This window comes from Lycorma delicatula, chromosome 8 (genome assembly GCF_047948215.1).
Source record: "Lycorma delicatula isolate Av1 chromosome 8, ASM4794821v1, whole genome shotgun sequence".
Taxonomy (NCBI): domain Eukaryota; kingdom Metazoa; phylum Arthropoda; class Insecta; order Hemiptera; family Fulgoridae; genus Lycorma; species Lycorma delicatula.
Genome location: NC_134462.1, coordinates 117,129,089 through 117,156,493, shown reverse-complemented (window position 1 = coordinate 117,156,493; position 27,405 = coordinate 117,129,089). Strand labels below are relative to the sequence as shown.

At 30.1% G+C, this 27,405-nt stretch overlaps 1 protein-coding gene across 1 annotated transcript in view; it reads left to right on the top strand.

The window, feature by feature from the left end:
- The window catches only part of LOC142329519 (LIM/homeobox protein Lhx9-like), a 152,544-nt gene extending 127,182 nt beyond the window's left edge, over nucleotides 1-25,362 (top strand). The window contains exons 5-6 of the mRNA XM_075374193.1: nucleotides 8,055-8,287; nucleotides 25,135-25,362. Of these exons, the coding sequence (XP_075230308.1) occupies nucleotides 8,055-8,287; nucleotides 25,135-25,362 (461 nt within the window). The remainder of the gene's footprint in view (nucleotides 1-8,054; nucleotides 8,288-25,134) is intronic.
- Nucleotides 25,363-27,405: the final 2,043 nt, after the last annotated feature.

Sequence of the window (27,405 nt, the reverse complement as noted above, 5' to 3'; positions counted from 1 at the left end):
TGAGTGATATGAACAAAACCGGCTAAAAAGTGGATTTAAAGCATACGAGCTAAGCGATTCCTTTATCAAGCCGTAAAAAAATAGTTGTAAAATTAAAAGAAATATATTTATAAAAACCAAATTACAAATCGTTTAAGTTATTAGATTATTTAATAGAATATGGAAAAATTCAATATGTTCTATAATAGTAGTAGAACGGTGTCAAGAAACAAAACGTGAGCCTAAAAGCGGAGTAAATGCGAATGAGAAAAGTATCTTATGTGAAACAGCTGAGAGATTGACTGGAAACGGTAGGTGACGTCAAGAATAGGTCATGTTCGGAAAGAAGGGTAAGCAACGAGTGTTTTAACAGTGGTGGCTTAGCAATGGAAACCAAACCTAAACCGTACCGCTTCATTAAACCTACCTAATAAAGAATGCGAGTCGTACTTTGGGAAGGAGAGAATTTATGAAAAGTTTTTACAAATATATTTTTCCGTTTATAGAAATAAATTTTACTATAAAATTTCATAATCAGCAAATTCATATGGCCGTAACTGTGTCACAAAATAATTGCCAGAAGGTCGATAGTTAGAACATAAGGTTGCTTTGCTTAACCGGTTCATAGATGAGTTATTTTAAAATGAATTTATATGAATCAATGGACATTCATTATAGGTTAATTCGATATTCGTACTCCAAAAAACAAATACAGGTAAAATATAGATGACATTTTCAAACTTTATAATTTTAATAATATTTTTAATAACATCATGGTCTTAATGTTACACTAAATACATAGAAAATTTGAAAAAGATATCCTTTTTTTATGGATACATATTCATATTCGTGCCTTATAAAGCCATTTTGTCACTCTTAGGTGACGGAATATTCCATCCACGTCAGAAGACGTGACTTTCTTTTTTCTCTTCAATTATACTAAAAGTAATTTATTAACCGTTTCATTAGATGTATGAAAATATTTCAGTAAAGATAACTACAATAATTAACTGTAGATTTTTTAGTCGAGTTACAGTTATAATTGTTTACAACCTTGTTTGTTTTAAATACTTTTCTGAAAAACAGCTTTCTATTTTTACTGTACCTCTATCAATCTTTCATATTAAAAACCAAAAGTAATTATCAGGGAGAATTTCAAACGCCTTCAAATTTAAATATTGAAACGGAAACTCTGCTACGATGTAGAAAATGTAAAAAAAATGATTTAAAAGATTCTTTTTTTTCTTAAAAATTAATTTTCACTTCAAGAAGTAAAGGATTTTTTCACTGCAGTAAATAATAAATGCAAAGTTCCTTGATGGTATAGGTAATAGCGTGCTAAATTGCTACATGAAAGGTCTCTGGTTCATTTCCCGGCAGAACATTTAATAAGAGTTAAATAAAACTGTCTCACCTTTGTTAATTGAAAATACTTAAAAATAAACAGTAGGTTACACTTTCTCTATTTTTTTATTTTTTTTATTTTTTGGACAATAAAAAACCAAACCAAAAACATTGTCAATTTCTATAAATTTTAACAAAACGAATGATAAAAGGATAAGAAAAACCTAATAATAACGATTAATATATAATGACAAGCTTCTAGATGAGGAAGGAATAACCAGTTACTAATGATTTATGGTGCAAGAGTCGAGATTTTATGTAAAACCTACATTTCTCCTTTGAACGTGAAAAAAAAAACACCTCGTCAATACTACAAACAATGAATTTCAGCATATTTCATGCGTAAAAAATTTTTAAATGGGCATATTTCAATTTTTTGGGATAATTAAGGTGTTACGAGTATTTTTTGACTCTTATTACTAACATGTATATGTAATAACGTCAATTTGTTTTATATTAGTTTTGTTTTGTTATGATAATAAAGTAAACAATTGCCAACAGTAACATTAATTATTAACAAAACGGATAAAAAAGAAGGAGTTTCAAGCAAAAAGTAATAGCTTTCTACAAAATATAAAAAAATGTGTATAGGCATAAATATGTGTGGAACAATATGTATCAGAAGAGTATCGAGCGATGTTAGCTAAACTTATGTGAATAAATCAGGATATAAAAATAAACAAAAACATTCAAGCGGACAAACGCCTACTTCGCTTCACGTTCCTTCCTCATTTTGTGTTTTTAAACAAACATTTATATCTTATTTTAATAAATTTTATTTCCATGTACCCAGTAACATAATTTGAAAAATTTTTAAATGGAAGTCATGTAGACCGTTTGATCAATAAGAGCTCCGTGAATATTACCTTTATCGAATAATCTTTTAATAATAAAATATTAGACCTATTATTGCGAACAAAATGATACCTTAAACGTTCAACTCGGTCGATAAATATCTGAGGAACGTCTGAGTTTAAGTAGATTGAAAAAATTTATAGTCTGAAAATTTTGTTCCTGTTATCACTTCATTAATTGAATTAAAAATAATCAACATTAATTTATATTATTAGTAATGATATAATAGACTTAAAATTTTATAAACAATAAAAAAAAATTAAAAATTTTATCTAAAAAACATAATTCAATAAAGCTATAATTTTCAGAGATAAATCTGATCAAACAAATTCAACAGCCGCCATTTAGGAATTTTCAGAGGTAAAATTTTCAAACTTACTTATTCTGTAGAAGATGTTCTTCGATAGATGCAAACCAAATTTCATTAAAACATCTTATTGTTTACTTATGACACATTTTTATTGTAAAACACGAAAGAAAATGAAACGAGGTAGGCCATATGATTTTTTCGTTTTTTATTTTTGTCCTGAATCGGTCTTTTAATCTTGGCGAATAGATCCCCCAAACGTCAAGAATCCCCTGCATCTATATATATATATATATATCATATATTCTACGTATATATATATATATATATATATATATGTATATACGTAGAATATATGATATAAATTATTTATTTTTAAATTACTTCACGAATTATAAATATATTATTTACTTTTTTTTATTTTTTTTTTTATGTCGATGAATACAAAAACTTTTCAAGATAAAGTTTACCCTCTTGATAAATTCTTTTTTAAATATTCAACAACAGAAGTTAAGTTTCATTTTTTAAATTATTTATTTTAGGGGGCTAAATATGTTTTCGATTAAAACTTCAAAAAAATAAACGACTTACATATCTTTCTAAGGTTCGAAGATACAACATAAAATTAAAAAAAAAGAAAACGTTTCTCAATTATTTGAAATTAAATTTTTGAATTTTAAATTAAATGCACTTAAAATATTATATCATACAAATTGTTAATTTATTTATTTTTAAATTCTGTGAGTAGTAGCCATATATCACAGTATATTCGAAAAGCGTTTAATTCAGTTTATTTTGTTATATTTTGAGTAATATTTATAAGAATATATAAATAAGCACAATCTTCTTGTGCTGATAATTAAAGAGTTATATGGTTAATTGATAAATTTTCCTTATTTTCTTTTTGTCGTGCAGTTTCAATTACTAATTTCTATGTATATGTTTTTTAAACTGCTGCTAATTTAAATTGTTTTATGGTTATTCATATCAGAATAATAATGTTTATTTATTTTTACAAAATATTATATTATTAAAATGTAAATTAATAATATTTTGTATTTAGTAATGATTTAAAATTACTAAAATTAATAAAATTTAACGATTATTTTTAATATTGATGTTAATTTTACACTATTATTTACAAATCTGTTTAATACATTTAAAGTAATTAGTTTTTATTTGTAATAAAGTGCGTTTTACAACGCAAGAAACACAACCTCCAAGAAAATCCAAACTGGAATGAAATAATAAATAAACTCATCGAAGCCACAATAAAAACACAAAACATCTATAACAAAAAATGTATGTCCATAAACACAAAAATAAGACATTATAACTCAGTTATCCGACCGGAAATACTTTACGGATGCAAAACCGTATTTGGACCGTACCAGACAAGGTTTACCGACAAACTGGAAAAGATTGAAAGACAGATTCTACGACGATGCATCGGGAAAAATCACTAAAAAAGACGGGATTTGGAGAATTATTCCAAACTAAGATATTTACAAAACGATCATCCCGATAACTAATAAATTTAGAAAGAAGAGAATTTCCTTTCTAGGACATATTTTCAGAACGGAAGAGACCAGACTTATCAGACGAATAATTGAACTTTTCTGGAACGAGAAAAGCAGACCAAAGTGGTTATACGAAGTACAGAAAGACATGGAGGAATTAGACATAGCCCGTGGAAACCTAAAAACGAAAACCGGAAACTATGAGAAATTAAAAAATAAAGAAACAAGATTCCTATCAAAACCCAAGAAAACAATAAGTCGGATGTACTCTGAACAAGAAAGCGCAAGAAGATCTGAAACCCTTAGAAATTACTGGTAAAAAAATAAAAGCTGAAAAACAACAAATCAGCAGGAAAAGAAAGAACTTGCCAAAAAAATGAACTAAAGTAATCTATTACGGTCTTAAAAGTAAAAAAAAAGAAAAAGAAAAAAGTGCGTTTTACTTATCGTTTTTGTAATTAAACAAAGGGTTTAATTAATAGAATATTTTATTAGCAATAATTAAATTATTTATTTCTAGATATCATAAATTATATTAAGATATGAAAGAATAAATAAAAAACTATTCATATCTATTTTTCACGTATTTACATGAAATGTTCTAATGTATTTCTATTTAATATTCATTTAGACGTGATTACGGTTCATTATGTTACGAACTATTAAGTTTTATAATTTATTTTTCTTTGTATTTAAATAAACGTTTTAATTTTTTTTTAAATGGTTTTAATACGTTTTTGAATTTGTTGAGCTATTCCTTATTTGGTTTAAAAAAAGGATTGATTGAATAGAGAGATAAATTACTATAACCGTTATTCGGCAAGGTAGCACTGACTTATAACAGAAAAGCATACAAGATCGGTTCCCGTAAATCCAGTTTTATTCCCTGAATCCGGTCTCTTTTTAAATGAAATAAGGAAAAAAATAAAAATAAAATAAAAAAAACGACCCGAGATTCGATTTCAAGTTCCGATGTTTATTTATCGAGTAGCTTCTTTAAAAGTCGGTGGGTGGGCCCTACCGCCCAATTAAAGAAAAGAGACCAAAAAATCAAGAAGGAAGAAGAACAAACGCATAATACAATAAATCGGTATGGAAGGACATAGTAAGAGACTACTGTGGTCGCGGTGACAGTTCTTTGTTGGCTCCCATTGGACACATAGTAAGAAGAATGCAGTCGGAAACATGGCTGACCGGTTTAGTTTTAATTTTCAACTCTTTCTTCACCACGCATACACACACGGTCGACTCCTAACACCGATAACCTCTTCAGCCTCTGTGCGGTACGGCAGGTGCTCCTCGGACCACAACATTGCGCGGAGCTGCTTGTTCGGATAAATATCTGGAAATAAATTAGTCCTTCCAACAGGTTGTCTCATCCTCGTCGTAGCTATAAAACTATTTCTATCTCGCTCGCTCTTTTAACTTTATACCGATAATATAGCCCATTCAGAACACCACACAAACTTATACGAAGGTTAGAATTAAATAACGCTTGTCGTCGCTTTTAATTTCACTCGGTCACATCATGTTTAAAGAGAAATATAAAAAACCCTACGCGAGAAATAAAATAATTTAATTTTACGATTTCATTCACGGCTGTACTGTAAAAACCATCAAAATAAATATTTAATAGTGTAAAATGATAATTAGCATAAATTTTTGTAAAATTACTTTGGAATAAAGATAAAAACAAATTAATTAATTAAATATTATAAACAAAATTATATCTGATAAATAAAACACACACATCACAATTTTTTTCGGAACTTAAATCGACGGAGGGTCTGAATTGCCACGGTAAACCATTTATTTTGGCACCTTTTATAAGAATAAAAAGGCCCCAGGATAGATGAAAAAATTCATTATTTAGTTGAAATAAATATCTCAACTTTGATAATGTCTCTTCATTATATCCAAATATCATTGTAGATTATAGATAATTTTTTATACTTAATTTAAAATCTAAACTTTTTTACTTAAAACTGCATTTTTATTGATAATTGTTTCATATTTAATAATCATTCAATTAATTTATACCGTAAACTGTGATTTGATTATTTTAAATAATTTGATTATTAATTTAAAATAATTGATTATTTTAGTATAATAAAATTGTAGTATAGTTTTGTGTTTTTTTTTAAAGTTAATTTTAAAATCTTTTTCAGGTTTATTTATATTTGAAACAGTTTTGGAGTATAATTTTATTATGTTGATTTTTTCTTATAAATTATTATACAAATTTAACTTTTTCAGACGAAGATCTTCCATCAGTATTTGTCCAGCTGAATTCTTTGTACTATTTCTGAATTTATTTTATCATTCAATAAAGAGGTTTACTGTTATTATTATTTTTGGTTATTATTATTATTAAACCAGAAATCTAAAACATGATCATGATTTATAATACCAGATTAACTTACATATTTTAGATGAAATGATTTTTTTTTTCGTTTACTACCAACAAACGAACCGATGGAAAGGATGTACAATTCTGATAAAATACTTAATTTTTTACGCTCCTTATAAATGTAACAGTATTCCACAATTTTTAATATATTATCATCTGAATGATTAGTAATTCAACCGCTAAACGTTATACATTATATTTATTTCGAGGCATACATTTTGGAAACGGAAATGTCTGCTGTAATATAAATTCTTTATTAGACTGCGCAGTCAAAATCTAGTTAAGATTCTTCCTTAAATGGGACATATTATTAAGAAATTGATCGAGGAATCATTTAAATTTTACGAATAATGCTTTAGATTTCCTCTACTGAGGGCAAATAGTGTACATAATCACTTTTCCCCGCAAAAAGCATTATATTCATTTGTTGCTTTCAAATACCTAACTCACTCTTTCTTGTGGCTGTGTCACATATCAATCACAACCACAGCCGAACATACAGTACTAGTTAAATCGGTTTCTCTGAGAACGTCATTATTTAGTCGCTCTCTACGGTGAACAGAATGATGTATCGATGAATAACGCAAACAATTCGGTGGGCTTGACATGTTGATACTCAACTGTATGTTTATCTTAGCAAAAAAAAAAAAATGAGAAACCACTTCGCTCCTAAATTTCTCTAGTACGATAAGCTTGCTTGTTATTCTTAATAACGGTGCTGTGACTCTTAGAAATGACCTGCATCTCATGTCAGGTAGTTTCAGTAGTAGGATTATGTACCTAGCTAAGAGTATCAGTTATAAAGATTCCTACTTAAAATTATCATAATATACAGAAAATTATAGAAACAACGGTAACAGGCGTAATAGTGGTTGTAGTTCTAAGTAACAAGACTAATATTACAATTATTAGAAAATTTAAACAAATATTTCCAGTGAGTGGTTATTATTTTATGTTGTTAGCTTAACTTTCAGATGACAACCATACCAGAAGGATTTTTTTCTATTTTATTTTCATCTAATATTGTCGAATGTGTGTGTGTGTGTGTGTGTGTGTGTGTGTGTGTGTGTATGTGTATAAAATAACAGTTTAAGTAGGGTATCGAAAGAAATGTTCATGAAAAAAAGGAAGTTTTTCTTGTGTTATTAAACCGATTTAATAAAGGAACCTACTCGGAAATGCGAAAAAACTAAAGAAGTGTTCAATACCTAGGTTTTGCATTTTACTTTCCTGGCATCATAGCTCTAGAGCTATGCTCTAAGTATGAAAGTATGGTAATCAGTCAAAAAATGGGGGATGTATTTTTAATTTTTTGATGTTTCAAGACCCAGGGTCGTCAAAAACAAAAAAGGGCATACGTAAATTCGTATATATGTACTTATGTCGCGTGTTTGAAGCTTATTTCTTTTGAAGCTTATTATTTTTAAGATAAATTCGATATCCACAAGGTGCGATCACGTTATCTAAACCTAATAAAATTATAAATGAAAATTAATGTTGTTTTAAATTTATAAGAATTTAATTATATTTTTTATCATAATTTTTAATCGATTATATTTTCGTATTTGTTTTCTTTAAGAAATACTACATTCTGGTGAACTTTCCTCATCCATGGAATCGCTATCGTACGATTCGGCAGTAACATCACCGGGTGTACAATCAAATCAACAAAGAACAAAACGTATGCGCACGTCTTTTAAACATCACCAATTACGAACGATGAAATCTTATTTTAATATCAATCAAAATCCTGATGCAAAAGATCTTAAACAATTGGCACAAAAAACTGGACTTTCAAAAAGAGTTTTACAGGTAATAAAAAAATTAGTTGATCATTTTTAAATTAGGCTTCCTAGAATTAAATATTTTTTTTTAATAATATCAGAAATTTTTACTTAAGATATCGATTTGGCAAAACTTAGAAAAGGAATTATTTGATAGTTTGCGTTATTAGCAATAATTATTTAAATCTGAGGAAAATGTAAGCTAAAATAAAAGAAAAAATTAAAGAGGTTTTCAAAAATTAATATATTTAGAGTTTATAACGTGTGAAAGTTGTTGCATTTTATGTATATTTATATATAAATCAGAATTTGGTGGAGTGTGTGTGTTTTATTTACGCTGATATTCGCTTAAAATAAATCAAGAATCGCTAGACCGATGCGAATGATTCTTTTACTATTAAATTTATTGAACTTTGAATATTTTTTTAGATTTAAATGCAAGCATATTATTTTTCGTACGGAAATAATATTTTTAATCGCTGAATAAAATACGTTCTGGAAAGAATAGCTTTGTCTTGTTTGCAAATAAATTAATAAAATGACTGTACTTTGATATTATATTTATCATAAATTATTTAGAAGAAAATTATACTTTTTTATTCGTATACCAAAAATGTAATTAAAATTATATCCGTAAATTATTAACATGCTATTTTCATGTTATTGCGTTTCATACAAAATTAAAGTAAAAGTCCAAACTTCAATTTCTACCCGTTATTATTTGAGCCAATTATGTTTCTCCTTTTTTTTATGTATAGAATTGTTTTCCTCAACTGTGAGGAAAACAAAAGCAACTTTAATGAAATTTTTAAATAGACTTATTTTAACCACATACATCGATTTACTTACTAATTCCATTCAAATCTTTGCTTGAAATATTTTCTGTTAGGCTACATGATAAATATATTTTTACTTTTAATCACTGAAGACGACGTTGATTTTTTTTAATGAAGAAACACAATCCTCATAATATAAATTTTTTAATTTATATGCCAGGATACATTAAAAAATAAAAATAAAAAACATTTAAAATTTTAAATTGAAACTAATTTTATTGCAAGACTTTTTTGTTCACTTCAAATAAGAATTGGGGATCTATTCTCATTTTAAACTAACTGGTTTTCTCCAGTTTACTAGCTGAAAATTTCAAATTTGAAAAGCATTTTAGTGATAAATTTCATATTATATAAATTAAAATAGATAGAATTTTAAACTACTTTCATTAAAACCTTAAAATTTCAAACGAAGTTTCTTTCCCTATTTGCAACGATTACTATTTTTAACTTACTCACTGGTTATGTAATGTAGAGGAAACGTTTAATCGGACAAAAAAAATTAATTACTATATTGCGAGTTCTTTACTAATATTAAATAACTTCCTCTACCTGAATAAACAAAGAATAATTCACCTTGTAAAAATAATTAAAAACAGAACCGTTCCAGTACCAGACAAAAAACTAAGAAAAATGCTACACATATCTTGGTACATAAGCAATAGCTTCATGTATAATGATCTTAATTTGCTAAACGTTCGGCAGGAAATCTCTCTGGTCAGCCTACGTTATCAAAATCGTTTGGCTCGACAACCAAATTATATGGCAATCAATTTATTAGATAACACGATCAGTGATTTTTCTAGATTTCTGAGGAACAGTATTCTTGATTTGCCTTATCGTTTGAATTAGGTGACTTTATAGTCTGGCTGTACGGAGTGCTTTTCTATTTTGTTTTTTTCGTTTCGTTGTTATTCTTAAGTAATCAGTCGCCGGATCAGTGACTACTTAGTGTTAGTTCAAATAGATGTTATTTACTTATTATTCAATTATCTTGCTGAACAGATTGTAAAGTTGCCGTGTAATTATAATAAAAACATAACCATTCTTTACGAAAAAATCATTATCAACCTTTAAAAATAAAAGATTAAAGAGTTTTGTAATCGCAATAAATAAAATATAGAATTATCATGGTATGATATTAAATATCCCATATGATATATATATATGATAATATATATCATATATCATATGATATGATATAATATTATATTAAATATCATATAAAAAAAATATAAACTTCAAAATTATAATTTAAAAGATAACATATTAACACCCAAGTAACTAAAATCATAAATTAAATTCCTGCATAAAATCAATGGAAAACAATCCCAAATTTATATATAAAAATTTAAAAGAATATTATATAAATTTCCAGTTGTTGATAAGGTTCCATTACCTAACATTTTTCCTTCATTGAACTAATGAAGCTATATTTTTTTTATTTTGCGTAATATTTTATACAGATAAAATAAATCCTGTCTGTAAAAACCTCGCGCCTAAACTGTTTTTAATAAAACTTATCGGTTGTTTCGGTGTTTGCCGTCATTAGTCTTAGACTATATAATACCAAGTTATGCATGGGACCATATCATCCCATTTTATATATAAAAAAAACACACGATTTCCTACTTTTCTTACGTTATTTATTAAAAAATTGATAAGAACAAAATTTAATCTGAAATTTTTAACAACTTTTGTTAATCCGTTTTTATAATTCAACATTTTTTGTTTGTTTATCAAAATAATTTTAAAAGGGTCTACCAGCCAAACACATTCCGCCACAAAATGGTTTCCCACTACATTATCCCCTGACTCTTATTCCAATAATTTTGTGTACATTTCTGTTTGTTGCCGCTAAATTATCGGTATCACATTTCTAAACTAATTTACATTAACATGTTTATTTCATTAATAGATTAGTAGCATAAACATTATTTTTTCCATAATATTATTAAAATTTCATTTATTACATCTCTTATTATTTATATATTTATTATTCACTGAAAGAGTAATTAAAAAAATTAAAAAAGCGGGGAAATAGCCCCGATTTAAAAAATGTTTAAATATTCGTCGATGATATTGATAATTTAGCTGAAAAAGAAGTAATACACGTATGTATTCATTGCTAAAAGGGGAATCCAATTTGAAAATAAATAACAATGAATCAAAGGCAATGACATGCAAAAAATGAACGGATAATTAAAAATTAAGAAGAGAATGAAATCACTCAAATTACGTAAGTTTATTGTTTAAATAGTAAAAATTCCAAAGAATAGACGAAGTAAAGATGATATTAAAAGAAGACTTACATAAGGAAGGTGAACATAGATTTAAGAAATAAATCTGCCGGTATAATACATAAATTTAGGAACTGCTTAGAAAATTTTTAATTATCTGTATGGACTATAGCAGTTTCTGACAGAAAAAATGATCATTCGAGAATCTAGAAGAAAAAAATTGAGATTTCATACGAATTAAAACACATTCGTGGAATTTTCATCCTGAAAAAATCATTTTTATAAGATAGGATTTTTTTTTTAGCAATGTATTTTTACAATAGGTCGCCAAAAGAATTGCAACCGTAAGTAAAATCTTTGGCTAAGATTAACGCGTCAAGAGATCATCAAAAGCAAAAGTAACCCCATCTCAAATACAATAAACGAAGCGTTTAGTTAACAAAAATAAAAGCTGATTTCCCAAGCCGAAGGTTCTGAGTTTCAAATCCTAGTTAAGGTCGGTTGCTTTTGTACGGACGTGAATACTAGACCGCGGATACCGATGTCTTTGATGGTTGAGGTTCATTTAACCAAACGTCTCAGGAATGGTCAGCCTGTATCTATACAAGACTACGCTTAATTTACATGTCAAATATATCATCCTCATCTCAATGGGCCGTGAAGGGAGATTGCTTATTGTTCACTAATTGAACAGATTGCAATGTACTTTTAATCAAAACTTGTTGGGAATTAAAATGGCGTAAGATAAGTTGAATAAAACAAAGTTAACTGCCACAATTTTATTCGCATATTATGAAAAAAAAATAAGTTTAGTGTTTATAATCAATTAATTAATTTTTTTTTAACGATCTAAACTTTTAAAATTTCACATTATTTATTTATTATTATACAACAGGGTACCAAAAACATCCTGATATTTTTCATTCAAAGTAAATTTTATTTTATTTATTTATTTTTGTTATTTTCAAAACGATATCGTAATTTAAATTATCATAGAATGACCAAAAAATGAAAAAGACACCATTACGTAATCTTACCCCTTAATAACCTAATACGGTGTTATTGTAAACAATATTCCGAGTCAAAGAAAGAATAATACCTCTGTCAAAATTTTTTAATTGATTTTTCTCACCCGATTTCAAACCAGTGATATATCAAAATCAGTTAATAAATTCTGTTAGTATTTTACTAACAGAATTAGATGTAATTAATTACTAACAGAGTTAGATGTTTATTGGAGATGCAAAAAGGAGAGGAGAATAGACTGAAAAGATACACAAATAGGAAAAAACTAATATTTCTCTAAATATTATTTCGATTATATGTGCAGTCGATATGGGTTGCAAAGTGGATATATCTTAGATTTAAACGCGACAAATTAAGTTTAAATATATTTGATAATGACTGGAAATATAGAATATGCTGAAATATTAGTAAATAAATGATTATTTTGTTTCCTCAGTCTTTTGACCGGGTTCTTTACCCTATTCCTTTCTATTTTGTCTTAATTTCTTAATTACACTTTACTCGAATCATTTATATACTACACGCTTAATTATATTTTCTATACGTTCATATTGCTTTTCCTTTTTTACTTTCTATTTATTTTTGTTGCTTTAATTCAATAAATCTGGTGCCTTAATTTATACCATTTCGTCTTTTTTACGGGATTCTTATGCAAATTTCTTTGTTTTACAATTCGTTATAAAATCTTTTTATCTCGTACTCTATCAAACCATCTATTTTTTTTTTCAATTCTTTTGTAATATTACTCCTAATTATGTTTCAAAAATCTTTTTTTTCTTATAATTTTTTATATTGTTTTTAATCTTTATTATTTAGCTTCCCTATTGTCCACATGTATTTCTGTATTACATTCAATTCAAATAAATTTAGGAATTTCTTTCATAATTTTAAAACTATGTTTCATACCCGTTTCATAATATTTTTCTCTAAATTTCATCTTGATATCATCTTTTCCTCGTTTAGCCTTTGTAATCTAATTTAACTAAGCCTTTTTTAATATCGAACACTTAATTATCATCATTTCTGTCTAATTTCGTTTTTATTCCTTTACTCTTTTTTACTTTAAAAATAAATCGTTTCCTAAAATTGAATCTATACTATCACTAATTAATTATTTTCATTCATTTTAACCAAATGAAAGAATGTCAAGAAGTAACCTTTAGATTTATGTTACCCCTATACTGTTATTTTCTTTTGGATTTTCTTTTATGTATTTCCATTTAAAATTAAAGCGGAAACGGAACAGATTAGATCTTTCTTTCGCTTTTCTATGTATGGAAACTTGTCTATTGTATTTTTGTTTCACGGGGACGTGGATCTTTTAAAATTTAACATTTCTTCTCTCTGTATATTTAAGTTCGTTATTGTTTTAAATCTTAAAAAATAGAATTCGATTCTATCTTATTTTTATTTTCTTTACGTGTAAGTTTTATATGTGTATTACCTATTTAACGAACATACTGAACGTCAAGCATAAAAAACAGAGTATTTTACGTCAATTTATTGGTTTTCATGTCAGATTTATCAAAAACTACTGCATAATCGGTTTTGGGACCTACTTTATTCGATTATTCAGGTCAGTACCTATAAGAAATTACCAATTTAAACCCTTGATTAACGTCCTAAAAATTTCAGTACGACCTCATTTCAACGGGATAGATAAAATCCGAGCGAAATCTTTTACTAGCCGTAACTCGCAAACATAGCATTTTAGAACATATGTTTATGTAGGCTTTTCCCATTATTTTCACGAGTAGAATAGATTTTTAAAGTCCCAGGAGAACTTCGTGAAACATTCTGCATAATAATACTGTCTTATCAAAAGCATTATAAGAAATTTATAACGGGAAGGAATAAGCATTATATGATCTTATCATATTAATATTTTTCTAGCAAGAAAAAATTGATCTTAATTATAAATTAAAAATTAATAACGAAAAAATCTCAAGGAAAATAATAAAATTTAAACAAATACATAAAGAAAAAATGTTGTGATATAACTATGGAATAATTCTTTGACGACACGTTTCGTACTTACGTTTTTATAAGTGTACGAGCATTGTGGTAACAACTTGTATAGGTATGAAAACATTTTACCGATTTAAAGGTTATTACTTTATTTCTATAAAGCACAGCAGTTACGCAATTACTCATCTTTCGATTTTCTTTACCGTTCTAATTTTAATCGTGTAATAAATTCACGATACAATTATGATATTTTATCAATTAAAAATTACCTTTCCAAGGGTCATCTTTTCTTTAAACAGATAATTATCCATATTAAATGATACAATCATTTTTTTCTCTTTATAAATTGTTATCCTATATTTCTTCATTAAAAATCTGAAAAAAAAACAAATAGAAACATATTATAATTCATTCAAATTTGCACAAAAATTGTTGCTGTATATTATCATCAAAAAATATAAAAGCTACAGCCAAAATTAAAAATAATAAACATGAATTATATTAAAATATTAGATGTACTTGTTACGATAAATGATGTAAAAGCTAATTGTGAATTTTTTTCGGGTGTATTTAATCTCAAAACATCCATACCTTGTCAAATTTTCATAAAAATTAAATAGTACCAATATATATATATATATAATATAATTTTGTGTTATAATGTTCATTATCAATTTATAGTACCATACATATAAAAAACACTATCTCTAATTTCACTTGCCACCAACACATACATATCCTTACATACAAAATTGCACCCTACTTATTTTTTTCTATTTTTTACTCACGTAGCTTCAAAAAATGAAAAAATTCACTTTCCTTTTATGACTATAATACATCACACAGCCAGGAATACACAAATTCGCCCTTAAAGTTTTAAAGGAACTGAAAAATAATCTTTTTGATGATTAATGATTTAAACCGAATAAAAATAAGTAATGTTTCGTCGATCTTCATCGCGAAGTAATGGAGATCGACGAAACGATCTCTACCGAGACAAAAAGATCGACGAAAAGAGGTAGCTTCTCTAACTTTTATTCAGAGCATCTAGGTTTGAGTTCCTGCCGGCACGGCGTTTTTCACAATCAAATAAGAAATTAATGTCATTATCATCCTCAAGTATCCGTAACAGGATGCCAGCCAGAATGAAATAGAATATAGAGGAGGTAATTGCAGTTGGGTTTTTTCTTAAGTCCAAGTCAATTATAAACATTTAACGCACCTTCTCATTATTCCGAGAAAACAGTTTGTAGATATAATCTGTTTCAAAAAAAATAATGTTTAAGTATATGTGATTTACCATGTATAAAAATTAAAAAGCTGTCTTTCAATCCGTTGCAAGATGAAAATTATAAAAATGCCATCTGATTGGAAGTTAGATTTTGGAATAAATCAAGCTCAGAGACTTCAAAAAAACTTCATAATAAGAGTTTTAAAAGGCTTAATTTAAAGCGAAAGTTGTTTGAATAAGGCATTTTTTTTTTTTAATTTTCGGCATAACATAACAGTGTATTGTCGAATTAAGAAAAAAGAGGATTTAATGAAAAATTTGTACGATTCATTACGGTAAAAATTGCCTCAGATTACTTATTTATTGTAATGATCGTAATTATACGAGTTCAGCTCTTCCTATACAACGAACCACAAAGCATACATTTTAATTTTAGCTAAAATACTACTTATTATTCTATTCTTTTTTGTAATTAAATCATTTAAATATTTTACCCAAATTTTAATTTTATTTTCCCACAGCATGGCTATTTTAATAGCGGATTTCATCTTTTTTGTGTTTTATTCGATCTCAAATAAAACATACGGTAGAGTTGCTTATTTTATCTATCTCAAAATTCAAACAATAAAGTAACACTATTTGACAAAAAAAAATCTTTTAATGTTTCTGTAAGTCTGATACCATTTTATATTTTTTTGGGTTCAATTAAGGGCTCGTGAATAATATTTTTCCCATTTCGAATTAATTTGTCTCGTTTCTTTCACTGTTAACATAATGTTAACATAATGTTTATCCCTAGCTCGGCTGTCCCATTCGCAAAGAAAACATATGTACTTAAAACAGCCTATCTGTATGCCTAAAAAAACATCTATAAGTTTCAAATCACCACATATGTTCCGGCTATTTTTTTATAATTTATTTTTTCAAGAACGTCGTATCTCACTTTCAAATTAATATCATAAGCGATCGGTATCGAGGGATATTTGTTACTGTTGTGTAGTAGAACCAAACCACTTTTAAACTATACTTCGACGAATCTATGAAAAGACGCCAGTTCTCAGATTTATGAACTTGTCCTAACTGCAACATAAGCTCATCAATATTTGTGCAATAAACCAAATTATTTTCATCGACAAAATAATGAAAAAGATTTATTTGTCGGCTTCGAAAGCCCGAAATTTTTGTATTTGTTTGAAATAAATTCCAACCTTGCAGTCTTGATCCTAACAGTTCAGCTTGACTTTTTGATAAATTTAAATCCCTAACCGAGTCATTTAATTCACCTTGTGATCTAAAATGTGGCGTATTGGAAGATAATTCAAAATTAAAATCATTGTTGTCTTCTTCAATACTGCCTGATTCTTCATAATTGCTTTCGAAACATACATTTACAGGTGGCTCAGGAACTGGAATAATTTCACTGTGATGTACAGACCTGATGATTGCAGATTGCAATGAAGGATATTTTACGGTATTTTTAGATTTTTTAGAAATTCCAGACACACTTGTTAAACAAAAGTAACAATCGGTTACATGATCCTTTGGTTTACGCCAAGCCATAGGTATACAAAATGGCAAAGCCTTCCGTGTACCTTTCAGCTATCCTCTTAAATATACAGAACCGTTAGTGCATACTATATGAGAAGCCCACGTCTTATCCTTATCACAAATTTTATACTGAAAGTACAAATAATATGCCTTTTTAATTAAAGGTGTAATGTTTTTACTATTTGATTTTACGGTAAACTCACCACATACATAACCAAAGGCATCCACATCGTTTACACAATTTTGAGGCTTTATAAACACTGCACTGTTAACAAATTTAAGACAGCAATAAAAATGAACAAATTAATTCATTCCTAAATCCAGTGATTAATACAAACAACACAGCTGTTTTTTTTTTTTTAGCTACTTACTTTGATCTGCACAGACATGATTAATCTTGTCCATGAATGCTCACACTTCAGTATTAGATATGATATCATATGTAACTATGATATGATTTAATTCTTTGTCTAGTATTATTTATTTGTAACTTACAAATTATGTTATCAAATTTAAACAATAAAAAACGAGCTAACGAAATAGAATACAAGAGCTTAAAACGCTAACTATACGTTGAAAAATGATAAAAAATCCTTTAATTAATATTTAAAAATTTTTCAAAAACGTTGGGTGATAAAAAGATTCTGAGTTTGTATTCAACATTATTAACAACATTTTTTTTTTTCAAAACTGAAAAAAAATGAATTCTTTTTTTCGAAAAAAAAGATACATGATTTTGCGATAAAATCATTTACAAAATCATTTACATGATTTCTGCGATACATGATTTTAATCTGTGTTTCAAAAAAAACAGATCATTGAAACAAAAATTATGTTTATCAGTGTAACATGAGCCAACTTTATTGATGATATCCGTAAATATTTACTACAGTTCGAAAAAGAATGTAATTAATTTCGTACGCTTGACACAAGGGTAGACAAGGAAAAATATTTTTGTGTAAAAATATTTTATACACAAAACAAAATAAAAAAAAAATGTAAAAAAAAATTTTTTTAAATAAAATTAAATAAAATAAATTAATAAAATAAAATTTTATACTTGTATCGTCGGGTTAGATTTCCGGCTTGGAATAAGCATTCTTTAAATACAGTCTAGATTTCATCTCGTTACTTGTAACAATACAGATTACGTTCAAATTATTCAATGAGAATAAGAAAAAAGAAATTTCACCAGCTGAAATGATAATGATTTCCTTTTTATATAATGCACATCAATTCATTATAGATATTCCATTTCCAGGAGCTCATTAAACATTTTTCTATTTGATTTCTTATTTGAATATTTGAAGTTAAAATAATGTTAATCTTAAATTGAACCGTTTAGATTAAAACATAATTTTCCCGCCCTCAGTAATTTTTCCCGTTTGAGCGTTAATAAATCAGTACGATTTTTACTATTTCCCGGCAACGTCTATTATTGGACAACATTATTTTACTTCTTGGAGTAGTTTTTACCGATTTTTAATACCGATTAACTAATTGTCGTAAAATTTATTACTAATGTTATATATATTAGTGTGTTATATATTAGTAATCAATTTTACGACAATTATGTCCTTTTTTCAATAGCCATTGTTGATAAATGAGATCTGTAACAGATAAAAAATATAATTTTAGGCAGATTTTTGTCATGAAGATCGGCATTACCTGTTCGTATGACAGCTTTATTTAGTAAAGCATTTTTTACAAAACTAGTGAGAATTTGTTTTTCCCCTTCTATATACTTTGTAAAAACATTTAATAAAATTTTATCGATTTTTTTTTTGTAGTTTTTTCGTGTATTTAAAAAAATATTTATATTTATTTTTTAATCGTGCACTCATCCCAGCAAAATTGTGATACGGTCGTTTTGGAAAATTAAAATTGAAGTATATTTTTATTTTATTTTTTTAGTACAGTCTCTTTTATTAATTTATTTTGAAAAAGTAATATTACACTTACTTTAATTAATGAAATTTTATGAACACGATTAAATAATTTTAAACAAATATGGCATTTGAAAATATTGTTGAAAAACTGTCCTAATATAATTGCTCCAGAAGCAAAAGTACGTAACATAAAAGTAAACTAAAATAAGAATTACAAAATTACAATTACCATTTCCCGAAAAGTTTTCTATTTATTTTGATTTACTAGATAATGGGTTTAAAGTAAAATTAATTTTTTAATGAGATTTATTATTGATGACTTTCAAAGATGTTAAAAATATTTTCCCGGTTTGGAAAATTTTTAAGGACATAAAACATTTTGAAGAGGCACAAACGTTATAAGTTTTTATAATTTAGTTGTTTAATTTTTTTTTCTTAATAAGACCAACTAATTTGATTCAATTTCTACACTCATTTACATTCTATCCTAATTATTTTAGCTCAGAGTAAATTACTGCGATATTAAATTAATTGTTCTACGTATCGTTTAATCCAAACAGTTTTTAATTCATAAACGTTCATTTGGAATTGATTTCTATAAAATTTAAAAAAATATAATTTTTTTTTTTAATATAGCGACCATATCAGCTGTTCTTTGAAATAGTCGTATGTTTGTGTTCTCTACCTAGAATTTATTTTTATGTTATATTGAGTTGTGTTCGTTCTGTTTTATAATTGTGGTTGTGTTTTGGAAGTTAATTATCATTAGGTGTAAGTTTTATTATTTTTTTTCTTTCCTAAAATCTTGGAGGATCATTCGTTCTGCCGCTCCGTTGCTAAGGAGTGTTCATTGTTTGTTTACTGTTTTGTTTACTTTTTGCTTATTTTTTTGGTTACTTTTTATGGTTTCTAGTTTCGTTTATGCTTATGTACGCTTAGTTCTTGGACCACATGGATCAGCTGCCTTAGGCAGATATGGTAGGCGAGGGGTCATCTGATATTATACATTATCTTGTACTGCACAGGAAACGTGGTCCGCTACCGTCGTTGGTTAGGGACCCGAGGAGGGCTGCGCGCAGGAGGCTTATTAGAGGCGACTTGGCGAGCAATATTTCTGCGTCGAGAGGGTAACCGTGAACTCCCAGCCTACTACTAATCAGTGGAGGACGATACCTGTGCCAAGGAAGAAAACAGTGAATCGTAGTCCTAGCGGTGGCGACTTATCACTATCGAATTAGTTTAATGGCCTTCCACTAGAGGATACGGAAGTTGTGAACCAACCTGAGCCAGTCAAGCCTCCTCCGATTGTGCTTTACGGAATAAACGACATGCTGAAGTTGTTCGAGCTGCTGGAAGCGGCCGTATGCAAGAGTGATTACAGTATTCGACTGGTTGGAGGTAAGTAGCTGAGAATAGTCTCTAGGGACATCGAGGCGTACAAGAAGATTATACATGTTGTTCGAGAGCACGGTCGATAGGTCATACTTTCACAAGGAAGGATCAACGAGCCTTTCGTGTTGTAATCAGAAACCTGGACCACTCTATTCCACTGGAGATGATAAAGGACGAAATCGAAGGCCATGGACATCGGGTGAAGGACTTGATAAATCCACGCCACAGGATAACTAAGGAGCCCACATCGACTTTCTTCGTGAACCTGGAGCCACAGAAGAACACTAAGATGATTTTTGAATTGGAGTACATTACCGATTGCAGGGTGTCATTCGAGACGCCACGGAAGCCTACAGGCCTCGTGCAATGCATGAGGTGTCAGCAATATGGGCACACTAAGAACAATTGTATGAGGCCTTTCCGCTGCGTGAAATGTGGGGAGGACCATCGGACAGCTGACTGTCCCAGAAAAGACAGGCGCACTCCTGCAACCTGCATCTTGTGTCAGTCCGACCATCCGGCAAATTACCGAGGAAGCGTAGGCGAAAGGCGAATTGGAACTCGCAGCTTGCTCCAAGAATAGAACCCGCTAGCCGCAAGGTGACCGGCCCAGCGCTTGATGATAAGAACTTCCCTTCGTTGGGTCCTGGGGTGCTGAGGACAGTCAACGCGGGGACTGAATTTCTCCATAAAACGTATGCTGCGGCAGCTGGGCGTGCTAGTGACGGCAGTGTGGACAAGCTGAACAGTCTTTAATCAAATATAGACTTTCTGGTTCCAACAGATTGGGAGTCTGATAGCCTTGCTCACCCAGGTGCTCTCCAAAATCTGTTGATGTCCAGATTTTTACGAATCGCTGCATGGAACATTAACGGCCTACTTTCTAGGCGTGAGGAGCTAGGAGTTATGGGAATTTCAAATTCCCTGGACGGAACTACCTCAGGCTTCACGGTTATTCTGTGTATATGACGAGTCACCTAGATGGCAGGGCCCATGGAGGAACCGCGATTCTGATTCGGAGTTCTCTGTGGCATCATCAACTTCCGGGCTTCTGTACTGACCAGATTCAGGCAACCACGGTTGAAGTTACAGACTGGTTGGGGCCTATTAGACTGTCCGCTGTGTACTGCCCTCCACAGCATACTGTAACTGATGAGTTGTTTTCTGGTTTCTTTGCGACTCTGGGTTCTAGATTTATTACCGGAGGAGACTGGAACCCGAAAAACCCATTGTGGGGTTCCCGGTTGACTACCTGCAGGAGTAGGTCGCTGAAGAGATGTGTTCAAAATCTGCACCTGGACGTGGTATCGGGATTCCAGCCGACATACTGGCCTACGGACCTGACGAAGATCCCGGATTTGCTTGACTTTATTCTTACCTCGGGTATATCATCTGCATACACTTTGGTGGAGAACAACTATGATTCATCGTCGGACCACTCGCCCGTTCTACTTACACCGAGCACAACGGTGCTAAGGGGGAAAGAGAGGCCTATTCTTCATACGAGACGAACGGATTGGGTTTCTTACCAAGATTGGATCGAAGAGAAACTGACTGACCCGTTTCCACTCGATACCCCTGGGGATATTGATTACGCGACGTACTTTTTGACGTTGGTCATACAGGAGGTAGCATGGCGGTCTACACCTGATGATTTGCACTTAGCCAGAGACAATACCTATCCGAGGGAAGTGACAGAACTAATTGTCTCTTCAGCGGAATTGGCAGCGTTTCAGAAGGCCAGAAGATCGGACTCTTCTTAATAGGACGGCGCGGAGGCTGAAGAGGTTGTTGAGGACTATCAGGGACGAGACATTCAAGGAGTACATAGGAAATCTTTCTCACCTGAACGGGGATGAATGCTCCCTATGGAAGGCTACAAAAGGACTGCAACGATCATCAGGAACGCTCCTCGCCCTACAGAGGCGTACTGGATCGTGGGCGAGGAATGACAGAGAAAAGCCAGATCTGTTTGCTTCACACCTAGAGGTAACGTTGTGATCCCACGATGAAGAGGGCCCCGGTGATGTGGATGTTAACGACTTTCTTGAGAGCCCGATGCCAATCAGCTTCCCGATTAAACCGATCTTTGTAAGGCAGATACTGAAATTAGTCAACCAAGGAAGACGATTAACGAAGGCCCCTGGCTTTGACTTACATGACGCACAAAATGCTTGTCATGCTACCTCTTATAGGCATCAAGTATATCAGGAATTTGTTTGACGCTGTTCTGCGGACATTTTACTTCCGGAAATGGAAGGTGTCACAGGTAGCGATGATTTTGAAGCCAGGGAAGCCTGCACAGAAAGTTTCTTCTTACAGACCAATTAGCCTGTTACCGGTCTTTTCTAAATTGTTTGAGAAGCTGCTACTGCACAGGCTTAGGTCAGTGTTGGAGAGTAAGGGGATAATTCCAGACCATCAGTTTGGGTTCAGGTGTGGCCATTCCACAACCGAACAATCCCATAGAGCATCAGAATCATCAGCGGGTGTCTGGAGGAGCAGAAATTCTGCTCGGCGACGTTCTTAGACATCCAACAAGCCTTTGATAAGGTATGGATACCTGGCTTAATCTACAAGTTAAAGCTACAACTTCCTCAACCCTACTTCCTAGTCTTGCGGAATTATCTTGAGGGGCGTTTTGCTAACCTGAAATGTAATGACGAGTTTTTAAGGTTCTTTGAGATTAGATTGGATGTCCCTCAGGGCTCTGTGCTGGGCCCTGTGTTGTAATACATATTCGCTGCGGACAATCCCGTCCTGAATGATTGCATCGTCGCCACGTTCGCTGATGACACTGCTATCCTGGCCGTTAACGAAAACCCTGGCCTAGCCTTTTAGGGCAGACCTTAGAAATGACGCTGGATCGTGTGTGCGTGTGGCAGAAAAAGCGGAGAATTAGGTTAATCAGGGTAAGTCGAGGCATGCGGAAAGGGGTCAATGTCCTTCGATGCGGAAAGGGGGTGTGTACTTCGATGGTCTTTTGATCCCGCAAACGGGGGCTGTGCGATATCTGGGACTTCACCTGGATCGGCATTTTACCTGGACGTGTCACATGATGATGAAGAGTAAACAGCTAAACGCAAGGTACAGGGAACTTCATTGGCTGCTACAAAGGCCTCACGTTATCCAACATGATCTTAATTTATAAGACTATCCTGCGCTCAATCTGGACGTACGGTGTAGAATTGTGGGGAACGGCTAGTACTAGTAATATGGAAATTATACAACGATTTCAGAAAAAAAGTAGCGCGGGTTATTGCCGAAGCTCCGTGGTTCACGCGGAATGATGAGATTCAGGATTATCTGGAGCTCCCATCGTTTCGTGAGATTGCACAACAGCGCAATGTCAAATACCTGCAGAGGCTTGATAATCATGTAAACCACTTTGCAACTAATCTACTTGATGACAGCAGAGACGTCCGACGGTTGAAACGAGCCCATGTACTCGACTTAGGGTCTGCGTAACAGTTTGGAATCTAACACAGTCAAGTTTAGTGGTGTCATATCTATTTCTTGATACTTCACTTTCTTTTTCTTTTTTATTTGTTATTAATTAATGTTTGTTTTGCGGATTATATGGTGCTGAAATTAATGGTTTATTATTTATGACTGAGCTTAAAATTTCATATTTGACTTTAAGTTTGCTTGCAACTCTTTATTGTGTATTATTTATTTTGGGAGTTCTGTAAGGAACTTCTTATCACGTGCTTTTGTCAGGAAACTTACTTATGGCTCCGCAGGAGAGCCGATTGTAATTATAATTGTTATTGAGCAAAAAAAAAAAAATATAGTGACCAACCTCTATTCTATAATTAATCTTACAACCTATTCAATTAAATTTTTATCGTATTTTATAATTTTTCATAGTTTTCTTGCAACAATAAATTTCAATGTTTTTAAAAATCTTTTGTCATGGTTGCTAAACGGTAAAAAAATCTAACCAATTCGATTATACACTTGTACTTATATAATTCTTTCCTATAAGAAAATTCTTGTTGTACTAGACCCCTTTAAAATTGTCTTAACTTTCTTTATCTTTTATAATATTACTGCTTCAATAACAAAAAATATATTAAATTTACAGTTAATTAATTTTATTGCCAATCGGTTGATTGGTTTGGTGTTTTTGTCCATTCCATTCTCTTCTGTCTTAATATTATAATGTTAACAATTTACCATACCCCACATCCTTAATTATGTACTCTATTATTTGTTTTCCTGTTAATATTTTATATTTTAGACGTTTCCATTTTGCAACCAAAGTAACAGAACTCGGATATCTTACTATGTCCAAATATCTTTTTAGCCTACAATCTTTTCATCTACTTACAAGTTTCTGTATAATACATTTATCTTTTCTCCTATATGCCCTACAGATATCTTCATTTTAAATCTTATTGAGCAGTGTGATTTTCAATATCCTCCAAATTTTAACGCCAAATTTCAAACTCCTCCATTATTTTTCTTATGTTTTTTCTACTGATAATATTCCCTATCGTTCAAAACATTTTACATGAATGTCATCAAAACTTTCTTTTTTACTTTTTTAATCGATATTTGATACTACGGGATTTCTTTCTTTTTTTGTGTGAAATCTTTTCTTGCTTGTATTAATTTTCTTTATTATCTGCAGTAATTTATCCTTACTTTAAAATTTATTAAGATTAAATCATTATTTTTACTATTATTGAGTTTACACGTAATTAAACTCGATTAATTATAAATATTATTTTACGTATTAACAGGTATGGTTTCAAAATGCACGAGCTAAATGGAGGCGTAATTTAATGAGGCAAGAAGGCGGTCAAAATTCAGGTGTACCAAGTCAAGGAGCAAGTGCAAATAGTGGAGGACCACCGTCAGTCGGAGCAGCATCAGTAATTCTTGGAGACAGTAGCAGTATGGACGATATACATATGCATCACCACCACGTTCAAACATCGACGTCGCTCGGTTTTAGTGATTTATATTAGGTTTATATTTGTTGTTTTTTTACCCTTATTTTGTATTATATAGAAATATTTTTTACAGTTGATAATTGTTTTGAACGACTATGACATCTAGAAGAGTAGTTGCCAATTTGTGTACGTAGAGATAGAGGAAATGCGATGACGCATTGTTCTACAAGTAATTTCGTTATGTTGTTTACCGTGATAAAAATTAAAATAAACTTAACGTTATTAAAGCAAAATCACTATTATCATTAGAAATTTTCGACACATTACTATGTAATAATGGTATCTTATTTATTGCGTTCTTGAAACAATATATTCCAATTAAAAATTTTTAAATAATCTTTTACAAATTACTTATATAATGTTTATAAAAAGACCGCTAAGTGTTTATGTTTAACAATACGAAAAGTACTCGTAAGTACGAAAGTAATGAATCTAGTAGATTTTTCTTATATAACGCTGGCAATGCCAGCGTTATATAAGAAAACGTACTTAACTTTAAAACTTAACTGACTTTTAAAATCTATAATAAAATAATATTATGTTTATAATTTACTTCGAATAATAAAAATTCAACTCGAAGTAAGACAATGAAAAATATCCATGTACTAATCTATAATAAGCAAGAGAGATATACTTACTGATATTTATGGGAATATTTTACAAAACAATTAGTCGGTTGACAGTTGACATAAATTAATTGATCACACACCACCACCTGTCAGAGTCGTTCTTAAAGATTCTCAGCTATATAATATACTAACGTGAAAAATAACCTTAAGAATAATTTAACGTACTTTATTTATCCAGAGTTGAGACGGACGAAAGAATTTTCTTTTTGGATGTTGCTGATATTCCGATCAGGAACCATATTAAAGCAACCAATTATATAATTCTATCTTTAAAATAAACTCAGATTGTTATATATACGTATAATAAAATCTAAAAAATAAATATCGGAAATGCGTTAATGTATGTATATTTTATACTTAAAACTTCATGAAAAACCCCTATATAGAACTTGTTAAACCATCCTGGTATTTTTATAAAAGGGAATTTTAATTCTTACTAAGCGATTATTTACAGTAAAGTCCGTTAATACTTTTACGAGCTTACTTATTTTCTTAATTAAAAAATGATTATAAAGAACAGCCTAGAATTTTTATTTTAATCGTAAACTCAATTTTAAAAATTTGTTTTTTAATTATTTATTTTATTTATTTAATTGCACTGTAGCTACAGAAAAAACACCGTGCTGAAAAAATCAGTCGGCCACAGTCAATTCCTTTTTATGATTAACATTTTCTATATAGATATATATTCATACTTTTCTCGGTCTTTATAGTTTTCTATGTCCACTCGAAATTCATGTTCGAAATTTCCACGTAATTCTACCATAAAATGTTCACAAGTGACCACATCATACAGACTGATGTTGTTGAATCCAGTCTTACTATTAACTTCGTTAATCCGACTTTACTTTGAAAGATATTTTTAACGCGGTCCAGAGTTCAAAGGTAAATGCATTCTCCTCCGTAAAATCATATCCAAAGTTTTAATTTTTATTATTTTTATTTTAGATAATAAAGTGTATATTTTTTAAACGTACGGGACACTTAATGGACATATCCAAAAATAAATCATTCGTTTCCAAACGCAGATAAAGTTACTTGCCGCAAAACAAAGGGCAACGTTTTGGTAATCGTTTTCTGTCAAAATTTTATCGATTCCTTTATAAGTTAAGATAAAAACAACACGTATTTGTATTACTTGGTAAATCTTATTATTAACTAACTTCATAATATGTCACGTTCATCGTCTGGTACAAATACCACCCATTTTTTTTCTATATGGTGTACCTTACTTAACTGATCAGCAAGTCGTTTTAATTTGTAATAAAACTTATTTAAAAATACCTCAAAATTACCTCAAAAAAAGCCAACTTAATATTTCCACAATAGCTCTACATAATTTTTTTTTTAATTATACGTAACAAAATAAATTTCTCAAATACACACAAGCTACTGCATCAAATTTAACAAGATTACATAATTCAAATTA